The sequence below is a fragment of the Phasianus colchicus genome, chromosome 16 (assembly GCF_987193195.1).
Source record: "Phasianus colchicus chromosome 16, bPhaCol1.hap1.1, whole genome shotgun sequence".
In the NCBI taxonomy this organism is placed as follows: Eukaryota; Metazoa; Chordata; class Aves; order Galliformes; family Phasianidae; genus Phasianus; species Phasianus colchicus.
Window position 1 is genome coordinate 7,530,638 of NC_143451.1, and position 23,829 is coordinate 7,554,466.

Below are 23,829 nucleotides of genomic sequence, written 5' to 3' on the forward strand. Positions count from 1 at the left end.
GACAGCTTCTTTACTGGAAGCTCTTCATCCAAGGGCTATTTTGGCTGCAGAGGCTCCAAGCGGCTGCTGCACAGTAGGACGTGATTATCTGAAAGTTGTACCTTGGGGTAAAAGGAAGACTATTGATTTTCGTTTTGAAGAGTTACTGAAAACCAGGAGGAGAGGGAGCGAGGGATTGTTAAGTTCCAGGTAAAGTAACACAGAGATAATGACGACAGCAAGTGGATGGGCAGCCAAAACGTCTGGGTGCTTTAAAGCTGTATAATTCTGTACCAGCAAACTTCGGGGAAACGGGCAGGTTTGTTTTCCAGGAAGAGGTAATAATGTAGAAACCTCTTTCTTGTGGCTTTCTTTAATCACATGGAAGGGTGGTGTTAAAAGCCAAGCGTGCACACAGAGACGCTGTCTTTGAACTACAAAAGCACAACACATCCCAGGCTCAACTCACTGAGCGGGTGCTTTACTGAAAGTTACAGTCATCTCTGTGTTGAGCTGACCTCCTGTATCTCTTCTGAAACAACTACTTAGCAGCACTGGCTGTTACAGCGCTGTCAGCATGGAGAGAGGGTATTGCACAGAAGTGCTATATTGCATGTTTCTATTCAAATATTTCTGAGTGTGTTGGACAATAGCTGTGAAATCCAATTAAAATATTTTCACAATCTGATCAGTCACTTATCCAGAGCTTTGCTGGGAATATTTTGCTGTCGTATGGTAGTATCCTATTTCATGTCAGACTTGTTGGTCACTGCCTGCTTTCTCATACAGATTGTGCTGTCACTTTTTGCACACATATGGGCACAAGTAAATCTCTGCCTTATGTCCCTTTTGTGCGTCCTAGGATAGCTGAAGTTTCTGCTGTTCTGGGTACAGAACCCTTAGAAAGCACAGACATAACAGGTCCTGCTAAAAACAGACCATAGGGATGCATGTATGAGCCTGGTAAGGATCTTTGTGTCAAAAATGTGTGTCATTACACAGTGGGAAAGTGAATTTACCTTTTCCCAGCCCTACAAAATCTTGTTTGGTTGCACTGGGATAAAGCAAGGCCATCTTGTGAGAGTGCAGTTGTTTAGCTGAGTCAGAGCTAGCAGGGTAATTGTAGCCCCTTTTCCCCCTTCATTCAATCTATGCTATCTTCTTCACCCAGGAGGAGTAACCACAGCACAGCAGAAGCAGGCAGCCAGCATCAGCCCACTCTTCCCTGCTGCTTCCGTGTCTGAGGAAAACATTCCCTGTTGAGATGCTCACTGCTGCTCTCGGCTTCCTCTTGAAGACACACCGACCTCTGGTATGATCCAAAGGTAAAATTGTAAAAGCTTTTTAGAAAAAGCAAGGTGGAAGGGTTTAACAGCTCTTATGCAAGAAAATAAGTGTGCACTGGCCATAAGGCTGCTCCTCTGTTCAGGGAATTACTAACAAGCAGATTGCAACAATCACCTTCCTTCTCTAGTAATCAAACACACTTTCTGTGAAGATGATTTTGGATTCCAGTAAGTTTTAAAAAAAAGTTACTGTTGCTTCCCCCCACCCTTCCTTCTCTTCCCATTTTTCCAAGAACTCAGTATTGACTTGTGTGCCTGTATGTACCATTTGCTGAAGTTATCCAGTGTATGTTTGGAGTCATGCCTCGTGGCGGTCCCTGTATGTACCTGCTGTTGCCCCTGAGGTTTTGCTTCTTTGCAGGCTCAGGAAAGCCTCTGCTGTTCTTTTTCTGCTCTGAGGTCCAAATCTTCACAAGCTCTGTTTCTTTCCCTCCATTGCCCTTGCATGAGATCTTCAGGCTCTTGCTCAGCAGCAGCCTTTCCCCTGAGGAGAACCCTGTTTCTCAAAAGAAATTTGTTCCCTACACATGAAGTAACTCATTCAGTCTGATCCAATGCAGAAGGCTTGTGAATTCTTATTCATAGATGTCATTACACCAATAAAATAGGCTGGTTTCCTGTAGCCACTTGTTTTTGTGCAAGAGGTGTGTTTCAGCCCAAACTCAAATCTTTTTGTGTTCTCTTTAGAATTTAGTTTTGCAATAGCTGTCAGATCTCTGCAACAACTTCTATGGGAATTTTGCCTAAAAAAGAATAGGGAAAACTGAGGACTTAATTCTGAATTGCTTATTAATGCAGTTCACTGTAAATCTGAAATGTTCTTGGATTAGTCAGTGGCATGCCTTCATTCTCTCAGTTTTTTACTTTACTCCAGAAGTACCCCACTTTAGTTGCATCTATTTCTGCTCTTTCTTTTTTTTAATTTTTTTTCCAATGAAGTCTGAGTTTAGTGTTTAAATTTAATTTCCTCTCCCTCCACACTCCAGGAAGATACGTTTTGCACTCATCTTTTTCTTTGGCAGACTTCTATTGGCAGGGAGGCCGTTCCCTCTATGTGGAATATTATCAAAAGCAGTCATGATACACGTTCATTTGTGGCTCCTACCTTACTAATAGGCTCCGATTTCTCCCAGCTGTTGGATACACACTGTCAGTTCAGTGTTTTATTTCCAATTTGATCCTGCCAAACTCAACAGTACACTCCCACAACAGCCATTTAGTGGCTCTGATGTAGATTGGGAATTTTGTCTTTTATTGACATTCTGCATGACTGATTTGCCAGATCTGGCAAGCAAACAGGAGCTGGTACTTCCTAGAAGCTCTCAATGTTCTTTAATATACAAAGGAGTTTCTTATATACAGCAGTATGGAGGTTAACACAAGTAACAGAACAACAAATTATACTAAAAGCTTGAAATATTACAATCTATCCCAGCCACATATTCCTGCCATAATTCAGCACTTTCTGGCATTTCTTGGATGCTTCTTTTAGCCATTTCAGCTCCCTAATGTGAAATCACTGGCTTTATCCCTGAATTAGCACACTGTCTTGGCTCTTAAAGGGTTTAGGAGCCACCACAAAGGATGAGGTGGGATTTGCTGGCCCAGGAGCAGGGATGGGGAAAGGGAAAGGCCAAGGTGTAGACAGAAGTCACTGGATTGTGTCAGCTGTCTGCAATGCCTTGTTCTTAAATTGCTTTTTAAAAGGCACCCTGCCTACATTGTATCTATTGTGCAAAATAGGCAGCTGGCAGTCTTCCAGATACTGGCTCACAAAAAAAGCTAAAATCATTTTCAGCAATGCAAAATATCAACTGGGACTAGTTTGACTTACCAGGCTGGCCTAGCATCCTAAGAGTAGGCATGTTCTTATTTAGAGCAACTCAAAGAAGGTGATAGTGCCCATTTTGTTGAGGACGAGCTAGTTGAACCAAGTCCTTCACACTGCCTTTGACACTTCATGTGGGGATCACACGTGCAGTATGAGTGAGTCTGCTTCTTCACTTTACCTGCTTGATAACTTCAGTTTGGAGGATCAGTCACCCAGCACAAGACATTTATTACACAAATGTACTGAAGGCACTTTAGTGCTTATATAACTCTAAGAGGGAGGTGGAAAGAAATCTAGCATAGGTGGGAAGGGAGGTGTGATTTGCCATGAATGAATGATTAAAGCAATTGCCTTTAACCATAGAACCACGAAGGCTGGAAAAGACATCTTGATCATTTAATCCATCCATCTACCTACCACCTATATTGCCCACTAAACTATGTCCCTAAGATGAAATGATCGATCCTTTTGATTAAATGAGACCTTTTCACACCTTACAGGACTAACGTGTCTGTCATATCAACTCACCATCATAAGGAAAATCATGGATATTCCACATAGCAACACAGTAGTGAGTGAATGTGCGCCACCTTTCTAATGGCATTTTTTTCATTTTTGTCATTACTTTCAAACAGCCTCAGTGATCTTCACTTTTGATCCCACATACCTGAGTACCTTTGCCTCTTCAGGTCTGTAAAACATCATGAGCACATCACATGTCTGTGTTTGCAGAACACACCACACACACCTCCTCCTGTTTGTTTTCTCATGCTCACTGGCAGTGACACGAGTGCCTGGGACTCCTGCTGTCAGAAGTTACATCCCTGGCAGGTAGATTCAAGCTTGTCAGTGGGTAGCTGGATGGCAGCCTTTGGACCATTACCAAACCAAAACAACTAATGTGTGCTAGGAGCCAGAGCAAGCTGCATCAGAGCCAGCTCCTCCTGTGCTGCAGAACTTCCCACAAGGACCCATAGAGGCGCAGGATGAGGAAGACTTCCTAGCTCTGTCTGCTGCTGTCATCCAGCTCCACAGGTCCATATTTGCCCCCTCCTCCCTGAAAGGACAGGGCAGATTTTACAACTTGTGTAACAACTGTTTCAGAAATTCCACAGTAGGGGACATAAGGAAATGCCACAGTATTTTTCCTTATGGATTTCTCCTCGGAAATGGTAGGGAAATCCCCTAGTTCTTACAGACAAGGGCACGGCTTCTCCAGTTCCAGCTTCTCCAGCTGTTGGAGCATGAAAGAGTTACGACAGCTGCCCTCATCTCTTTGCCCTTTCTCTGTCTTGTTTACTTGCTGACTGATTGCAATGCAGTTTTACAACGCATGTGAAGCCAGCAGAGTTTTTTTAAAGGGGATTCCCATCCTATGGATTGAATGCAATTGTGGATAGTCTCCTTAAGTATTGGAGTGGAGAAGGTTTGTGACATGATTTGCCTTTGTTGCCACTGTACAAAGTTCTCTGTAAATCCTGGATTATGTAGAGAAACTGAGCCTCTTTCCATACAAAATGGTATCTAAGTGTTGGTCAGAGTCCAGCTATTAGGTTTATGGGGCTTTAGTGGAATATAATATAAATATTTCTCTGGTTTCCTCTTGCTACCTCAACAAAAGAGAACAGTGGCCTTTTGTGGGACAAGGTGTCCTCCAGATATACACAGCTCTGGCACTGTGCATTGGTCTGTTTTCTTGCAGGGGAATAGAGGCTGTTTCACTCTGAAGAACTTCTCCATCATTCAGAGCCCAAAGCAGATCAGGTTATCTGATTACACAAAAACCACATCTATAGCCATGAATGAGGTTGCAGAATCAAATAACAAAATCTATGTTTATTTATGAGCATCATAAATACGTGCTGTTGTTTCTTTGGGGGGTGAACAACCAAGAACTTCAAAAAGGGCCTTGTCCTCAGCATGGGAGATTCAATAGGTCTTACTTAAATCATGTGTCAGAGCAGCTGATCAAGTGTCTGTACCTAAGCCTGAAGTCCCTTGTGTGTTTGGAAAGGCATATATGAAATAGGGAATGAAAGGGCTGCAATTATGAAAGAGTCTTCTGTGAAACACAGGAACAGAACAGGGGAAGGAAGAGCCCTCAGAAAATGCTAACAAAAGCATGTTCAAACAATGCTATTCTCTAACAAATAATTTTTCTGAGAAAATTAATAATCAAATCTGAAAATCCCAAACCAGATATGACTACAGTTATTAGCCATATCCTTTGGGCTTTTTCAAAATTGAATGAGGGAAAGAGCAAATTCCTCAACTCTTACAACTTCTGTTACTCACATTATGATCAAAGGAACCAGAACGGAGCTGCTACATATCTGAGCACCAGCAAGAGCAAATTCAAATGTATCTCTGATGAGGTGGCAAGTAGAAGACTAATATCCTGATGCACAGATTCTCCTAAATTAGGTCACACACTTTCTGATAGATGCAAACACCAGAGCCTGTGAGGAAGTGCTTCTTTCTTACACACACCTGAACTTCCTGTCAGCCACCAACATCCTGTTTCTGTCACTGTCAGAGCCACTTTGCACTTTACAGTCAGATCAGACTAGTGCAGGCCAGGTAGCATTATGTGATGGGTCATTGTACAGTGAGTAAGCCTTTGTTCTGAAATCAAAGCTCTTGACTAGGGAGAGCTTACATTGTGTCAGCCTGTTGTGTGCACAGTCTCGTCCTGCCCTTGCTGCCACTGTGATCAATAGCAAAACTTTTCCAACTTTGGTAAAACAGATTAGTAGAAATTCACAAAAGTGTGTGCTTCTTGGAAAATTCTCCTCTCTGTGTTTTTGCTCCTGGGAGGAGCATAAATTATTTTATTCTTTTACTTATTTTGAGGTCAGAGCAATTGCTTCCAGCTAGACTCAGTTCTACAAAAGGAAGAGGTTTGAGTCCTTTTTGCCTCAAGGTTTTGCAGTGGAGGGGAAGGGGCTTTGCTCTGGGGAGGTGATGCAGGGTCTGTGCAAAAAGCTGAACTGGGCAGGTGTGCAACCCACAGCTAGAATGCTTTCTGAGTCTGAGAAATCCTGCGGTTTAGACCTTGATCCAGAATCATTGCTGGAATTTACGTCATTCACAGTTTAATCATCATTCTTTCTCCTGTGTACACCTCTCTCTGCAGAAGCTGGATTCCTTTTCCTGGACTTGCTTCTATCAGCTCCATTTCCTAAAGTGAAGTAGCTATCACAAAGTGGAGTGTTCCTAGGCAGGGCTAGTATGTGCAAGTCGCAGCTCCAATTTAATCATATGGAAATATTTATTTCTTTTAAGCCTACGGAAAAATTAATAAAATCTGACCAGATGCGGAACATCAACTAGCTCATCCTTCTCAAAATTCTTAATATTGAACCATTCAGAACAGAAAACCTGAGCTGATTCATAAAGCAAAATCTGAGTTCAGTGAAAAGCCGGTTGTTCCATTAAAAACATTAGCAAGTATTGTTTGATGACACTCTTTTCCCTTCTCTGCATTTCATTTCTTGGAGGACTGTACATGAGAGAGGGGTGTGAGTTGTGTTCTTTAACTGCCCTGGTTCTGGTGCAGTGCTGCAGTTGTACTATGGTAAAATATGTCATTTGTGCATGCAGCAGGCCACCAGCTGTTGCGTTTAGATTTGTGGGCATTGTATCTCTTTAAAATGGCATTAATAGCAAACAACATTACCACATGCAATTTAGCTGTTTAGGAGTTACCAAGAGAAGATAGTATTTATGCCAGCTTTTTTTGTGGCAGGTCAATTATTTTGTTAGCATACGCAACAGTGTATTTGTATTGTGCAACTCTTCTTAGGAACTGAACTGTGCTGGAGGACAGGAAATCAGTGGAAGCAGGATGGACTTGAATTAAAAGGAAGGGATTTGTTTTTATTGCATGTGGGTGCCAGTGCCAGCTGAGCTGCAGGGACAAACTGTGCAGTCTGCGCATCTCCTTATGCAGCTAAGGAAAAGTAGTAAGCAAACCTGCAAGAGTTTGAAGTAAAAGTGAGCGGAGTGCAGTTATTCTGAGTTTGGTTTCTTTTCCCTTATTCTTTTTCTCCATGGCGACACATGTGGTCTTTGCAGGTCAAAGCTGTATATTTTGCAAGAACTTTGTGAGGTGCTGTTTTACTGAACCTTGCAAGCTGAACTTTGGCCAAAGCTGTCCTAATCTAAATGAATGAATGACCACCTAACTCAATAGACACTATTTAAAATTCAACACCTCAGTAAATTTTATAGCTGGTGAGATCGAGCTGCTTTCATAATCTGCCTGCTACATAAAGGCTTTATGACTCAGGCTGGGGGATGTTCATAAATACTTTGCTCTAGATTATTTAAAAAGACACTGTGTTATGAAGGTGTTTAATAGGTGTCTCTTCCCCGTCCCTTTTTTTCCTTATGATCAGCACATTATGTTAATTGCAAAATTGTGCACTTAATGTGGTTTAAGCTTCAATAGAAAAGAGTGCATATTTCAGCTCAGGCAGTGGAGGTGGTTAACACTGACCTGTGCTAAATCCAAGGTTGAAAAATTTGGACCAACAGAAGTTTAGTTTGTATTGCAATTAATTAATGGGCTTCTCCATGTCTTCAAAAAGGGCTCAGGCCTTAACCATTGTCAGTACACACTGAGCAGCTTTAGGAGAGTGCTGATTTGTGTAATAGGTTGGGATCACAGAGTAAATAGCTCTAAACAAGCTGCATAGCTATTCTGCACTTGAGATTCCTCTTTCATCATGGTTCTCTCACCAGCTGTAGTCTCACCTGTATGCCCCCACAGCTGTTGATTCCTCCATGCAATTCTTTCAAAACCCAGGTCATGTTTTCTCTGGCTTTCTCAAATGTATTGCCTCCTTCCAAAATTTCTCAGCCTTACAGGATGCTTTCCAGCCTCTTCTGACATGCCGCAGTCTGCCCACATTTTGCACAAAATTATCCTTTAGCAAGAAAACATTTTCTCTTCCCATTGGTTTTAAGCTTGCTTCAGTTCTTGTTGACTTCAGCAGATTGAGCTGGGCTCTGTAAAAAAAGCCCGAAGAGCTCTGGCCATTGCTCGAGCCTGGCGTTTCAATCCAGCATTCAAGCTAGCGGCACTACATGTGTGCCCATGAACTGATTCAGAGGCCATCTCTACCTGCCTGCTGCACACCGTCGGGTCGTGTTTCGCACTGCTGTGTTTGTACACAGTGTTGGCAGATAACGGTTAGCGCACTGTGTGACCGCCACAGGACGCAGTGCAGCAGGCAGCTTTTCCTTTTGCTCACATGAGAAGCTCAGGCCGGGCAGAGGATATATGGTGCCGTAAATTTTAAGGAGTCACAGAGATTATTCATCTGCAATGGAAGTGTCACTGCTAACATCTGTCTGGGCTTGCCATCCCAAAATGTATTTTGGACAGATGTGAGACCTTACTGCATTCTTTAAATAACAGTCTGCTTAAAAACTGCACTGAAATTGCAAAGAAAATGAGATCTGTAGGAAAACAAGGATAAAATAACAGGAATGACTGAGAAAGCCATCCAGAAGCCCACAGTGTGGAGTCCTCACTCAATGTATAGATATAGCCTCACCTGTTGTCTTCATTTGTGTTTTTTAATGCAGATTTGGAAGTCCCCTTCTATTTCAATATCTGTGATTGAATTTGTTGTTGTATTAAACTTAGAAAGGAACATCTATGACATTGCATAGTGTATAGATTTACTGCTATCAGGAAGAAGGATTACTGAGTTTTATTAGTTCCACAGTATAATAAAAAGATATGCTGTACAAGCTGCAGAGTTCACATGAACAACTTCTTCCTCATTAGGCACACTGATTTTAAAAGTAGATATAGAACACTACTTAGACATTAGAGAAAACAATCAGCAAATCCTTCTTGCTATTTTGTACTTCTGTACCCCAAGACTGCTCCTAAACATGTGTCTGTATTACAGTCTTGGAGGACTGGAGCTCAATACCCATTGCACAGGTAGGGGATCGAGGGCACAGGGAGGTATATGGACTCAGAGCTGAAATCCAGAGACTGTCATCCTACTTCAGAAAGTTGTGCTTTAGGAAGTTGTGGTTTCAGAAGGGCAGCTGTAGTGGCCAGAAAATAGACCATACTGAAATGAAAAAAAAAAAAGAAAAAAAAAACTTCCCCTAACAGTACTCTGTTACTGAAACCCTTGCAGTGTTGCCAAGTGGTCCCGAAAAGGAAAAGGTGAGACACATTCTGTCATTCTGTGCTGTGAAAGAGCAGTCTAATTTATGTATACAGTTAAAAGCTGGGATGAGATTCCAAGGTGAATCAGTGTGATGTACAGAACAGCATGCTGGCACAGTCTAGAATGAAACTAAAGGTTTCTGATGCCTAGAACAGGGCTCTCTCCACCAGTCTGAGCTGCCATATCACCCAAACTACTTACAAATTTACATTCTGTACATGCTATGTTAGGCAAAATTAGTGAATTGTAGAACAATAGTTCCGCTGTTTGGAGTTCAGAGTTGTTAAGTCTCATTGCAGCGGCAGTTCACCCACAGATTAAATTTCTGTTCAAACTGTTTTCTATCCCAGGCACAGCTGTGGCTAACTGGAGCATCTGTTACACCTCACAGCTTCTGTAGGCCCTGGTATTTTACTATTGAAAGTATATGCAAACGTGGTCTGCAACATCAAACTGACTGCTATAAAACAGTTTGTGAGTAAGTCTTGAGGTGATTTAGGCATCTCTACCTTCTTGGGCTGTTCAGGAATCCCTTCTTAGCTCTTTCTCTCATTGCAGCCTTTATAAAATTAATTTAACTGAATGGAAACATAGAGGACTGTTTTGGCATAACTGGTAAATTACAAGAATGATATTTGTAAATGCTGTCACACATCAGGACTTTTTAAATTGATGTCTGTAGGGAGAACGATAGCAACTTACATGGAGCAGCCAGTCACTCGTATGGCCTTTTAGCAGAGCTCAGCCAGTCACTAGCTTCTTCTCTACAGCAAGCCACGAGAAAATTTACAACAGCCAGAAACTCTTGGGAGGAAAATGGAAATCACATTTGTTTACCAATTGTGCTGGGCTGAGAATACTGGAATTGAAATTATTGCCTTTGAGAAAGGCACCATCTATTTTGCATGTAATTATACCAGTGTAGTACATGCCAGGCTTCTATAGGTGATAGTACGTGATGTGTTGCACAGCTGTGGACCAGAAGAGTGCTATAGAGTACAGCACCTGCTCTCCAGCTACTGAGCTATCTTGTCTAGTGAAAGCATCTCTTGGCTGCCAGTTTTGTGAAGTCAGTCTAACAAGCATAATCTTTTTTTCCTGCAAAATTAGAATTCTTCCTGGTCTTCCATTTTTCTTGCCTTTACACAGCAAAAAGACCTGAACTTGTGTAAGATAACACCTTGCATGTGGTACATTTAATCACAGGACAGTTATAGGTTTTCCATTCATCACAATTACTGAGTAACCACACATTTAGATAGAGGACTTGAAAAGGGAAATTCCTATCTCCTGGCTGAAAGCAGTTGTTTGAATTTGCTTTAAGCAGAAGGTAAATGCTATATTATGTTTGTAAAGCTTTCATGACTCACTTTGTTTTACATCTGACCTTCTTGCAAATAGAGAGAAACCTGCAGCACCATCCACACAGCATCATCTAGGCACCTAACCTAGAGATCTAATTGCCCCATTGGCAATTAAGCTTTTGCCTTTGAAAGCTTTTGATTTGCAACTGTCAGATGTCTAAAGTGCAGTTGTGAACAACTTACCTGGTGAGGATAGCTGGGAGTCTGAGGGGGACAGAAAACCAAAAATAGTCTTTGAAATATTTATCAAAAACTATTTCTGAACAGACTGTGTACTAGAATATGTGCAAGGGATCTAGCAAGAAGGTTTACTAGATTTTATCTGAGGAGAGCAATGAAAGAAGCTAGTAGCCTTACTCTTCCAATAGCACATATCTCCTGAATTCACCCCAGTGATAAAGTTACAAACCATACCTAAACTGCCTCCATGCCAAGAGTCCATAGGATACACTATTCCCATCCCCCGATCTCTCTAGGTTGCCTAAACAGTGATGGCTCATGGGCAGCTCAAGAAATAACCAAACAAGACTATTCCATGGAGTGTTAGAAAATCAGTAAGCCTTAGTCAAGTCTTAGTCAATTTAAGGGTCTGGAATGGTGCTTCTGAGCAACCAGAGCATCCTTGAAACCCACCGCATACACAGTTGTTGGCTGACATTGTGCACAGAAAGCTGCACAGAGTCCAAATTGGTTGCTGTTATCCAGGGATTTTTCTCAAAACTAGAGGAAACTCATAAATGCATTGCTTACACAACTGACAGCACCATGAATAGAGGGGTAGAAGGAGAGCCAGGGATTGAATGAGAGCACAATAGGAAAGGCTGAAACTGGATCTGAATGAGAAGGTCCAGGAGGTGAATGCATTGTACTGAGGAGGATTAAGTACAGGTTGGGTGAAGAGTATTGATGGCTAGATACGGTCAGCATGTTGCCCTAGGGGATGATTCTTTCTTGGCTGTTGAAAATAGCATCAGTGCTGACTGCAGCTGAAGCCTCACTTCTTGTAAATGACTTCAATCATAACAGAATTAGTGTGACCACAGCTGCACAGTGGGTGAGGTTACACTTGTCATTCAAGAGGTTCCTACTGAGCATCCAATAACCCTTCACAGCTGAATTAACCAGACACCTACAGTTCTATTAATTAGCTCCATTCGTTAGCAAATGTTTTGCAGCTGCAGCATGGTATGTAAATTAACTTACTCTGAAAGCAAATGTGTGTTTCAGTCTTTAAAAAGTGAGGAAGCCCCAGCTTTGTTGTTTATAGAATTGTACCAGAGCAGAGACAGAGTGGGTGTACCAGTGGGATGCAATAGGAAGGACCTGGGGCTCCCTTATGGGGTGATACAGCCCTGCTGCGAATGGTATTATTTCTAATCTCTCCCTTCCCCACTGACTGTGTAGTCCTTCACCAGATTCACTGTTTACTTCGCTTCCCAGCCACAGCCAGGAGTGAAAGGGTCAGAGGAAAGAGCTGGGCAGGAAGGGGAGGGACTGCAAGCACCACTCTTCATGTGCTAGTTGGCAGAGAGGGCTGAAATCACTGTGCTGTTTGTGTTTCCATTGCTTGGAGGGACAGAATACAGCTAGTGCAGTATCTGACCTTGCTGGTACTTCATTAGGCAGAGAATGAAAGATTTGGCAGCTGGTGCTCTTTCAGAAATCTTGAGTCTGATAAAGTCCCTACATCGGTGCCCACTGGTGTTTTAGGAGACCTCTTCCTTAAAGGATGTGTCACAGTGATGTGAGCACATCAACTGCATGAGGATTTTGTACTTTGGAGCAGCTTACAGATATGTGCTTGAGAGGATGCAACTGGCCTCTGTGCTGCATGCTAGACAGCAGCAAAGGAAAGGGAAGAACAAGGGGGGGAGGTGGTGGAAAGACCATAGTAGTTTAAACATACCAGCCAGCTTCATCTCCTTTTCCATCAAATGACCTTTCAGTTAATGTTGCCCTTCTCCTTGGAGCATAGCTTTGATTATATTTATTTTCTGGGTTGTCCCATGTTTGCATTTTGAACTAAAGGCAGAAGGGGGGGGATTCAGACAGTTTATCTTGAGGATATGGGTCATTTCTGCTAAGGCTATTCTGAGAGAAATTAGGTTTGTTCCTGCCAGGAAGAAAGTGAAATGAGCTCAATCCTTATTCCCTTAATCCACTTCCCTCACTGGGAAGCCACTTCCCATCTCTCCAGGTCTAGTTCTGTTTGTTCTTCTCAGGGACAGTGGAGAACCTTTTATGCCCCTTTGTGCTTGCTTTACCAGTGATGCTGTCACCTGGGCACTGATTTATTTATAGGGAGGCAGAAGTCTTGGGGCCTGAGGGGTTAAAGACTACAGTATGGGGCTGGGAAAAGAGCACAGGGAGCAGGATAACAATCTCCACTGACTGTAAACCAGTTTGGCAGCCTTCACTCTACAGAAGCTTTTTTCCAGCTTCTTAAAGCTGTTTGCATTCAGGCAATCTATGTTCATAGCTGTTACATAGCATGGCCTTTATGACTTCCCCAATTTACGTGCTGCTATGGGAAAATACAGCATTTGGCAACTAATTTCAGCCTTAAGCAGCAATAACAGAAACACAGCCTGACAAGTTTCAGCCAGGGATGGCTGAGAAGGGGCCGGGACAGATCCAAAAAAGCACTTTTAGGTGCTTTCAGGGAAGCAGCACAACAAAGAGTCATATGATATTGCCTGCACAGTCTTCAGTTTTCTCTTCTTCACAATGACCAAAGCACTGTGAGCGATCCTTACTCATGTCTGAGCAGGAAACTTTCTTATTGCTAAGAACCATCACTGATAGAAGAGCTGACTTTGTAAATTATACTGTACAAATTATTCAGTAAGGCACGCTATGTAACAGATACTCAACGTTTCCTAAAAGTGGCTCTAGCTTTAAAAGGAACGTGAATTACTGTATGGGGAGAGACCTTTTATCTTACAAACTGTAGCGATGACTTCATTTACTGCTTCCAGTTACTGTAAGCACCGCAGATCTGTGCTGATAGAGGACATTTCTGTGAAAGACACTGTGTCTTCTTTGAAGTGATTTGGTTCAGCTGGTTTTCTAAGTCTATTTTTCATGGATTTCAGGAAATGCGTGGGGGAGGGGTGAATTGCTTTGTGATAAAGTGATATCTCTTCATCATTAAATCCACAGGTCACGTTTTGCCAAACCAAGCATCGCAGTCATTCAGTTGCAGCTCTGTGCAGGCACTGATTTCATATTTTATAAGCACACAAATGCAACAGTGCCTTCACCAATTTCCCACAAGTGATATTACAAAACATTCTGGTGTATTTCAGCTCTCTCTGAATGCAGTTCAGCCACCAGATAGAGAAGCTGCATATCTATAAGATTAGGCTCTGTGCATCCTGACACTGAGAGCTAAGTCACAAATTCCTTTCAACAGATCACATCTGTGCCCTGTAGGTCACCAGGAATGTAAGGCAAGAAACTTTTTGAAGCCTGAATCTCTACAGTCTTGCACGTGTTGTCTTACAGAGAGCAATCATTCATCCACTGCATCATAGTGATACTATGCTCACCACTGTTTAAAGTGTGTATGCACATGGCATTTTGGAACAGTTTTATTTTTCCTCACTGACGCTGATGCGGTTTGGTTGTGTCAGACAACCCCCTTTTCTTGCTTGTTGCTTTTAATAGATATAAGGCAAGCCAGCACTGGAGCCATTAGCTCAGCCAAGGGTTCAAAACCTATGCACATTGTTCCTGCTCTCACATATTTAGAATAGAGCTAGGATTGGAACTTGAGAATCCTCAGAGTCCCTTCCAACCCAAGTCATTCTATGATTCTATACATCCTAAATACATCTTCTGCTCGCCTGCATCTTTCCATTAGTCTTTCTGGGGCAGGACTCCTCTGTTGGGCCAGCACTCACAGCAGGGCAAGGTGCCAGAGCCCAGTGAAACCCACCTGTGGGCAGCACTTGGATGCACAGGAGCAGTCAGAGGTTGCTGGTAGGATAAACACCACCACACTTAAAACTAAAAACAGAGATGCTATTCTTTTCTAAAAAATTTCACAATAAAGTTTATTATGTTAATAGCATTAAAAATATTATAAAATAATAAAATATTCTGCTTGGCAGAAAAATGATGCCAGGGTTTTAAAACCCCAGGTTTGTGCAAACAGTTTTTGTAAACATAAGAAGTCAAGTGTTCAAGTTGCATTTCAAAATACAGTAAGTTGCTACAAAAATAGGTTTGCTCACTGTCAAACATGTTTAAAAACCCAGGAAGCTGGATTTCTTCACACATCTCTCACATGTCTCTATACAGTTAATGCTGTATTTAGATCTGAAACGGGAAAGATTTCAGATAGTCCTTTAGAACGGGATTGAGAGGGATCTGGTTCAAGTTCTCTCTTCCAAAAGTCTTCACGATGCTCTTCCGGCAGAGCTCCTGCAGGGGCTGCACACGGACTTTGCGCAGAGGGGTAACCAGTACCTTCCTAGGGGAGCTTAAGTAATGTTCCAGCAGCTTAAAAAGACAATCAAAGGTCTCCTTGCTGCCATCCAGGCTGAAACGCCCGGTCTGAAAGTTTATCCGGATGCTGGTGGGCCCAGTCGCGGTCTTAACACTGATGGCAAAGAAACAATTCTTCTGCGTGCTGTCCCTGATGAGGAAGGTGCCCTCGGGCTCAGACTTCAGCTTCTCGTGGGCGGCACTGACGGTCAGCGGCCCCCAGTAGAAGCCGCAGGCATCCAGCAGGCTGCTTGCTCGAGTGATGCTACTGAAATCCGCTTGCGAGCGAAAGGTTCGGAAGTGCGTGCTGCTCGGTGCCTGCGCCGCGCCAGGCCGGCCTGTGCCGCGGTAACCTCGAGCCTGAGAGCGATCCCGTGCCGGAGGGTCAAGTAGACATCGCGGGTCTGCTGCAACTGCATTGTCTGCTGACACCTTGCTGTGCGCTACCATCCTACAGCCTAGGCCAGCGGATGCGGTCTTCCATAGCGTCAGTGGCTACGGCGGGGCAGCTTTCCAGCGGCTATTCTGAAATAGCAAAGAGACACTGAGTGAAATCCCAGGGAGAAGCAGCCGCAGGCTCTGAATGACCCAGTCCTCCATTCACCTCCCTCCCACCATTATAAAATAATCAATTATTCATTTCCCAATTTGCACTGGGCAAACAACTGCTCGCTTTTGGACACGATCAGCAGTCTACTACTATTACAAAGTCTAAAGCTCCAGAAGTTCTCAGCAAGGATTGTTAACAGCTAGTGAGGATAACGCAGTTTCCCTGCTGCGAGCCCACAGAGCATCTCAGGGCCTGCAGGATAGCAGAAACCTTCCACTGAAAGCTTCCATTGAAAGTGCCCCTGCACCCACTCCAAAACAGTTGGAAGTTTTAGAAGACAAAGCAAGGAGGTTTCACAGCCACCTTCCCTTCCCTTCTGCCAAGTGAGATCTGAACTCAGACAGCACCACAACCGGGCGTGCAGTTGGGATGGCACAGCCTGCAGGCAGCTGGAGGGGGTGGCCACAGCACTGCCAGGCATCCTCAGCCTCCCTCCTTCTCTCCTGCTAACCTGAGGCTCAGCCATAAAAGGCAATTTCCCATTCCCCCAACTTTCCCCTGGGATAGCGGTGCTCCAGCCTCACCAGCTTACACACATCAACCTCTGTGAACCCTCGAAGCATTACTCCTCTGTCTCTATCTCTCTCTCTCTTTTTTGTATTACATGCACTTTAAGTGGCCCAATCTAAATTGCTTCCTATTGATATATCTCTCAGCAGAGGGACTAAATTCATCCCTCGTGTTACTTCAAAGGAATTAGCAGTGCTGCACCAGGAACAAGGTTGGCCTGAGCTGCCTGCCTCTGACAGCACGGTTCGATACGTCTCTGCCGGCTGCCGTGACCTTACTGGCAAGCATAGATTTTAGGATTTATCCCCACAGTCAGATATAGATCTGCAGCTGCAGCTTGTTGAGAAACCTTGAAGGATTCTCAGAAACGAATCCCTCGGCCGCCTCACTGTTCAGGGTAATGTACTAGAGCAGATTTCAAGGAAAGTGCACAGCTGGGCTCCCATCCGTGCTAATTTAACAGCTTGATGTTTGGTTTCATTTAGGTCATATTACCCTCCCAAAACGGCAACGAGGGCTGCAAAACCCTTCTGCTGGCAAACGACGAGCTGGAAGCACCACCGGGCTTTCTTTACACAGCAGAAGGAAATCGATGTCAGTTTTTCCAATTAGCGGGCCAGGATTAGCGCTCAGTACTTAAAGTTCACAAAAGCCAAGTATCGGCGCAGGGATGCGAGCAGTGCTGCGGGCCGTCCCGTCGCGGAGCCCCGGGCGGGCGGGGGCCGTTGGGGGCCGCCCGGTCCCGTCCCCACGAGCGGGGCTGCTCCGCTCCCAGCGGCGGTTCGCGGCGTTGGTTTTCGCTACGTTCCGCGGAGCACGAAAGCTCCGTCTTGCGCGCGGGAGAACAGGAATCCAACCGAAGCCAATCCACCGCAACGACCCGCGGACCCCCGCAGCGCGACCTCTCCCAGGCGCGCTCCGAACTCGCGACCCTCCCTTACCTTCGCCCGGAGCTCGGCGGCTGAGGGCCGTCCCCGGAGCGCGCAGCATGGGCTCGGGCCGCGCCCCGGCGGCGGCTACGGCTGTGCCCGGCGGACGCCTGGGCACGCTCCGCGCCGGGGCCCTGCCTGGGGCCGCTCCGCCGGCGCGCTGGGCCCGCGCATCGCCGCCGCTATTTAACGCGGCGGCGGCTATTGTCCGCTCCTCCCCTTCCCCGAAAACACGTGGCCGCTGCTTCACTTTCACTTTCCGTGAGTCACAGCCGAGCCGCGCCAGCTCCCTCGGCACCGCCTCAGCCTCTGTCCCGATGCCCGTCCCCGGTCGTGACCTCCGGCCGCGGTGCCCCGCTTGCCGCGGTCCGGTGAGAGGCGTACTCGCCTTCGGTTCGGCCGCGAGCCCGGCGTGGGGGCACGGCCGCAGGAAAAGCGGACGGGCGGCGTGGGAAGGTCGGGTGTGCCGGGTGATGGCTGCTCTCAAAACCAGTGTGGGTCAGCGTGGACGGGGAGGGTGAGAGGATGTGATGTCCGAGAAGGGGAGCACATTTAGATCTGCCGTGAATGTGGACTGATAAAAGCACTCAGAGAAATCGGTGACTGGAAGGACCGTCCTTACGCTGCCCTGGTTTTGGAGTTCTCAGAGCAGAATTTCCCTGGGGTTTTCTGCAGGGCAATCAGATTTAGAAGTGACTGCTCAGATCCCCAGCTGTACTTCTGGCTTCGCCAGCAGTTGGTGCGGGTTACTGGGGCTGCTGCTCACCCGCAGGGAGATTTGCAAACCCCAGCTGGGGGTGATCTGCTCCTGCAAGCAGGTCCTCTCGAGTTTGGAATCAAGTCATGAATTTGTCACTTCCAAGCACGGGGCCGCACAGTGTGACAGATGCATGCTGCAGCCACACTGCTTGCCATCAGGAGCAGAGGGAGGACAATTTCCCCTTGCAGTCATTATGATGCTTTGTGACAATGAAAAGGAAATACTTCTGTCAGAAGATTAAGGGGTAAGGCCCAAAAGGAACTCATTAGTTGCCCTTCGAGGGGATGTATTTCATGCTTTGGGACTCAGTATTCTTTTCAAAACCCAGTGTGCTCACAAACTGAGTTAACCTCATGGTGATAGAGTGCCCTGCTGGCATACAGTAGGTGAGCCTGGAAATTTCTGGTGATGCTTTAAGTCACTGAAATTTACTGCTCGTGTTCTGTCATGTGAGAGCATGGTTGTCATGAATTTGGAGAAACAGAGCTCATCATACATTTTAAGAACTGGCATAGAGATTCCCTTTGTGCTCAGAATTCTCTTTCAAACCATTTCTGAGCAACTGAACTTGAGCTGAGGTTCAGTATGAGTGCGTGGGGGCTGCTTTTCTCTTTAAAACAAAAGCATTCAGGAATGGTGGAACTGAAACTTATTTAGAATTCAAACATGCAATAGCGAGAAATGTTTTGCTCTTTGCTTTGCTGTAGTGCACTCCAGCCAGGGAGTAGATTCAAAGGCTGCTTTGTTCAAGACACTGTTTGAACACGGTGCAACCAACCTTAACAGCTTAACACCTGCACAGGCCAGGTTCTCTACCTCCCCTCCAAAGAGCAGAGATTGGAAGTGCTTGCTGTATGTCACAGTAAGGTAAATCAGAGCCAAAACCACAGCTCAGATCTTTTAAATCCCAGCCAAGCCCTGCAGCACCCGAGCTGCCTTCCTGCTGCCATCGCTGAGGCCCTCAGGCCATACCGCAGCCCAGTGTTTCTCAGGTGGGATGGAGGTTGGCTGCTGGTGGCCGCAGGTGTGCCAGGAAAGTTGTTTCACTTTCATGTAATTTTTGACTTTGTAAGATCACAAGGGGAAGACATCTCCGGATGCACGTGCAGTCTGGCTGCCATGGTCTGAGTAGCTGACAAAGCGTCTGTCCAAAAAAGTCTTCCTCATTCAACAACAATGCAGTAATAATATCTGCTGCAAAGCTTCAGAGGTTGACGGGACTCCACTGGGTAGGTTTGCTCCCAGCCACTCTACCAGCACAGGCAATGAAGGGCAAGCACATCAGGCTGTTGCCCGAGGAGTTTGGTGTCATTTGTGTGCGAACTGCAGGCTGGGATGCTCCGTAATGTGTCCTAGAATGGCTTGCCCAGGAGAAGCAGGTCTCAGTCATAGCATACGAAGAACCTTTGTTGAATGAGGACTTTGGGATAGGAGGAGTTGGGACTTCAGACTTGATGGTCACACAAGTTCAGCTTTATTGGGATATCTTGATTATTTTCTACTCACATTTCCTTTTGCAAGCCTCTATCCTCATCCTTCTATTTTCTTTCTTACCCCCTCTACCCCTACTTAAAAGCCCCACCATCTGGGCCTTGGAAAGAGGTTCATTCCACTGGGTTTAGATGAAGTTATGTTACTCTTGGCTAAAACGAGGTTCCTTTACCCAGTAGAGGGCAGTGCATAAATCTGGAGCTGATGCAGAGGTGCTGGGCAGAGCCCTCGTGGGAAGAAGACCTCCAGAAATTACTTAAGTTTGAAGCATGGCTGCAAAGTCAAATGACTGCAATCTCTACTGTCACTCAGCTTAATGAGCACTCACTGCATATTGCAAGGTGAATTAGGCACTGGTAAGTAGAGCCTTCCTTGTGTAACACTTCAGACCTCCTTTTTTGTTTTTCTCCGTATTACAAGATACCTTTCTTCCACGTTGATGGTCTCAGGAGAAAGAAACAAAAGGCAAAGTCTAGGGTGAAAGAAAAGGATTGTGGTCTTTCTTAGGTCAGGAATGTAACACTTGTGATCCGAAGAGTCTCATCAGTAAAGCTCCTAAGATTTAGATAAAGAACAAACTCAACTTTTGTTTAAAATAAGAGCCCTGCCTCCTATTGCATAAACATTGGCTTGGAAAATGAAACAAAATTCAGAGGAAACCCTAGACATTTCTGCAGCAGGAGCAAGGCCTGCTCTCTGGCTGGAAGTGCATGGGGTGCAGGGAAAGGTCTGTCAGGAGCCAGGGAGGGAAAAGCATGGGTCTGAAGGTGGTGTTGAAGGTAGAGGGCATTGTGTCTGTTGGGGATAATGCATGTGATGTTCCCCCCCCTTTTTTTTTTTTTACTTTTTCGGTGTTTTTTTCTTTTCTTTTCAGAAAACATACCCTTAGCCATGCTAGCAGCAGTGTAATGTAGGCAGAGGTTTCTTTATGAAGTGCTAAAAAACTTGAAACAATTAGAAAATCAGCAGGCACTCCCCATTTCAGCTTCATTCCTAATTTTTGTAGAAGCTGGCAGTAATTCTTAGGTGAAACTGAATTAATTGGCAGGCCAGCATGTCTCTGGAATAGTGTTTTGTTTAGAGTTTGGTATATCAAATGGGTGATCAGTGTGGGAATTAACACATGAATGTCTAAACAGCTAATTTTGTTATTTTTATGAAGACAATTGTCAATGAGCAATTAATTTTTTTTTTTCTAGGCCAAATAAATTGCTGTTTTCTGGCAAGAGTGATTCAAGTGAATAGGGTTGCATATATTGCTATTAGCATTTTGGGCTTAGAGCCTCAGTTCCTCCCTTGTGCTTCTATTGGAAATGGTATCTCTTACATGAAGCAGATTGTCCACACTGCCTAAACTGCCCAAGACAGCAGCATGATTTATAGAAAAGGGGAACTGAAGCACCAAGAGGTTCAGTGATTTGCTTAAAGTCAGAGAGTGAGACAATCTGCAGAAGGGCTAGGGATGGAACATAATTCAGGTCTTCAGAGCCCCGTACTAGAAACTTAACCACAATACCGTCCTTCCTGTTTTAGTGGGTTTTGTTTTCTTCTTCAGAATCTGAATTTTCATTTAAATGAAACCCTTGAAATCGGAATTCTTTGATTTTGCAAGTAAATTAGATACCGCATTGCTTCTGAGTCTGCTTTCAGATATACTGAAACCTGCAGCACTGAAAGAAGTGTGAATCTCCATCACCCACTTTAGCTAGGCATTAAGGTCAGACCTTGACATATCTAAATGGGACATGCCCAAAAAATCTGACTGCTGTGACTAGACACTTCCTTATGCATCTCTATTTTCATGCTGTCCATATTATTGCTTTAAAAGTTTAGAGGTAAAAGAGTGAGCTGAGTACAACTTATCCTCTTACTCTTTTAGGCATTTACCTGTAGGCAAGTGGCTATAAAGATGACTCACTTTATTCTGATATTAATGACCAAGCTATGTATCGCTGAAGAATGATGTGTATATTTGTTTCTCCATGGCAGCATACATAAGTTATTATGCCAAGAACAAGATGTAGTTTGAGATGTCTTCAGCTGGTTTTCAAGCTGTGACAAGCATCATGCCTATGCCCAGACAAGGGGTAGCCAGTGAGTACAGAACCAGCCCTTCTGTCTGGGCTGGAATTCACACTGTTCTGCAGATAATGTACAATTCAGATCCCATCCAGCTAGGATGGATGCTAGAAATTTGTATTTTTGTCTTCTGAAAAGGATTCCTGTGAGTATTAGTCATGAGGATGTGCACATGTCTACTGGCTAAGATGAAAGCAGTGTTTGGGGAAAGTTAAGCTAATTAATCATATCAGTGTACTAATACTGAGTAAGAGCTGTGCCTCTCCTCTCATGAGTTTCCCTGAGCATTATAGACAAATTCTCTGAAATGCATCTCTGTAAGAGAAATAAACTGTCATAAATCAAGGAAGTCCTGAATACCCTGAGACTGTGAGGGAAGTTTCTTTCTAAGCTGGCTACTTTGGAATTGTTTATTTTAAATGTTGTTAGTTCCTTCTTCTGGAGCAGTTAATGTTGGTTTCCTTGGACCCTGCCTGTTCTTCATTGGAAGTTCCTTTGTTGATATTAACCACGTCAAATCAAGATCTGTGTTAGTCTTATGAATTCAAAAGCTAAACAGTTAACTGTACAAAAATGTGGTTTGGGTTTTTGACATTTCAGTAGTTTAGACATTCTTCTTGGTAATTATCTGATTTTAAGAAAAGAGAAAAAAAGCTTTAAATTGTTGGTAGAAGTGTTGGGAAGGGGCAGCATGCTTTCTGGTGGGTTTTCATGTGTAGGTCTGCATGTATGAGCAAACTCCACAGTTGACAGAGGAACTCTAGGTCCCTAATAGTTGCATTGGTGCTAATTGCAGAAGCAGCAGGCTGCCTTTCATGTGTGAGAACTGCTGCAACAAAAACTGAACTGGATATTTCAAAGCAGAACTGTATGATGCTGTTTTGGCTTCCAGATACACTTACTGGACTACAGAGGTTTCAGCGCTGGCTGGAGAAACATGTATCTTGCATTTCAGAGCCAGGTACTAATCTTACTTCATCTGGCAACCACAATTCCTGTGTGATCTTTTCCAAAGAAAATCAGAACCGAGCTCCCTCCGCTCCCCTTCCATTGCCTTTATTAGTGCCTCAGCAGTTCTCTCTCTTGTTGTTGAAGCCACATTCCCTGTTTCTCCACTTCCCCATTCCTGTCTATTTTCAGATCCCAAGCTCATGAATGAGGAGCTGTAATATGGCTCGGGGAAATCAGCCATGGCACTGAACTCTGCTGTGGCTATTTTGGAGCTGAAGAAAAAGTTCAAATGTGCAGTTGGAGCCCTCCATGTAATATAGGAAGGGGATGATGGGATGAAGAGCTTGGGGGCAAATTTACTTGTGAGTGAGGATGCTGAGGATAGCAAGCAAAGCATTCATTTATAATCCAAAATGACCTCCATTGTTTCTTTGTCACCATTTTCATGGTATCATTACCCTCTGCTCTTACAGTTTTCCTTTCTCACGGGCATTTTCTGCCACTTTTCTCTTATCAGTGTCTAGTTAGACTGTGTCCTGCATGGTTTATATGATTACAAATTTGCTATGGCAGATGAACAGTGATGCCCTTTCGGGTGCTCCCATGATTCCATCTATTCAAACCACATACAAATGATGAACTTCTGCTGAAGTAATTCAAAGGCTGCAGTATCAGTGCCTGATGCATTTCATTCATAGGCATAACCAACATGAGAAGATTTTTATGGTTGGGCTGAGATGGAGCAAATGACTTAAATGTTCCCTCACCTTTGAGTTTTGGTCCACAGAAACAGAATAAAATTCACTGTTAGTATGGCCAAATGGATCCAAACCTCAGCTTTATTTTTTTGAATATAGAGAGATTCAACAATCCAAATTATAAGGAAAAAGAGAGGGCTGGTTCTGAAAGTGAACAAAGACAGGTAGAGTGTTGTTAGAGGATCCAGAAGTAGCACCAGAAGCTGAAAGGTCAGAAGGTGATGGCACTGTACATCAGACTCTTGAAGCTTCTCATCTGGATCCAGGTGGGCAGTTCTATTTCTTTCACAGTGCACTGAGACATTTTCAGATGAGTTGGTTGAATTTTTAACTCTTGAAATCATCGAGCCTCAATGTGAATAAATCACCATTAATACTCAGCCATGAAGAAATGATTTTTGTGGCCTTTCCTACTGCATGATATATTGGCCTCCATAATCCTACTGTGATTGCTATTTTAATCAACTGATCTTTTTACAATCCCATGCTAATCTCAAAATCATAAACTACTCAATCTCATATGATGATGA

The 23,829-nt window shown here is 44.2% G+C and overlaps 2 protein-coding genes across 9 annotated transcripts in view; one reads left to right on the forward strand and one right to left on the reverse strand.

Annotated features, from left to right (window-relative positions):
• The window catches only part of CLEC16A (C-type lectin domain containing 16A), a 134,738-nt gene that overhangs the window by 99,725 nt on the left and 11,184 nt on the right, over window positions 1–23,829 (forward strand). For 7 of the 8 annotated variants that reach the window (XR_016471589.1, XR_016471579.1, XR_016471582.1 and 4 more), the window contains one exon: window positions 1,151–1,304. The gene's annotated coding sequence lies outside the window, so the exon portion shown is untranslated. The remainder of the gene's footprint in view (window positions 1–1,150; window positions 1,305–23,829) is intronic. The other variant, XR_016471581.1, reaches the window with a different exon arrangement.
• Window positions 14,804–17,414, reverse strand: SOCS1 (suppressor of cytokine signaling 1). Its single transcript, XM_031606634.2, has 2 exons — window positions 17,273–17,414; window positions 14,804–15,736 (listed from the first exon to the last, which is right to left on the reverse strand). Exon 2 carries the CDS (start codon window positions 15,659–15,661, stop codon window positions 15,038–15,040), a length of 624 nt encoding a protein of 207 aa, XP_031462494.1. The 5' UTR covers window positions 15,662–15,736; window positions 17,273–17,414; the 3' UTR covers window positions 14,804–15,037.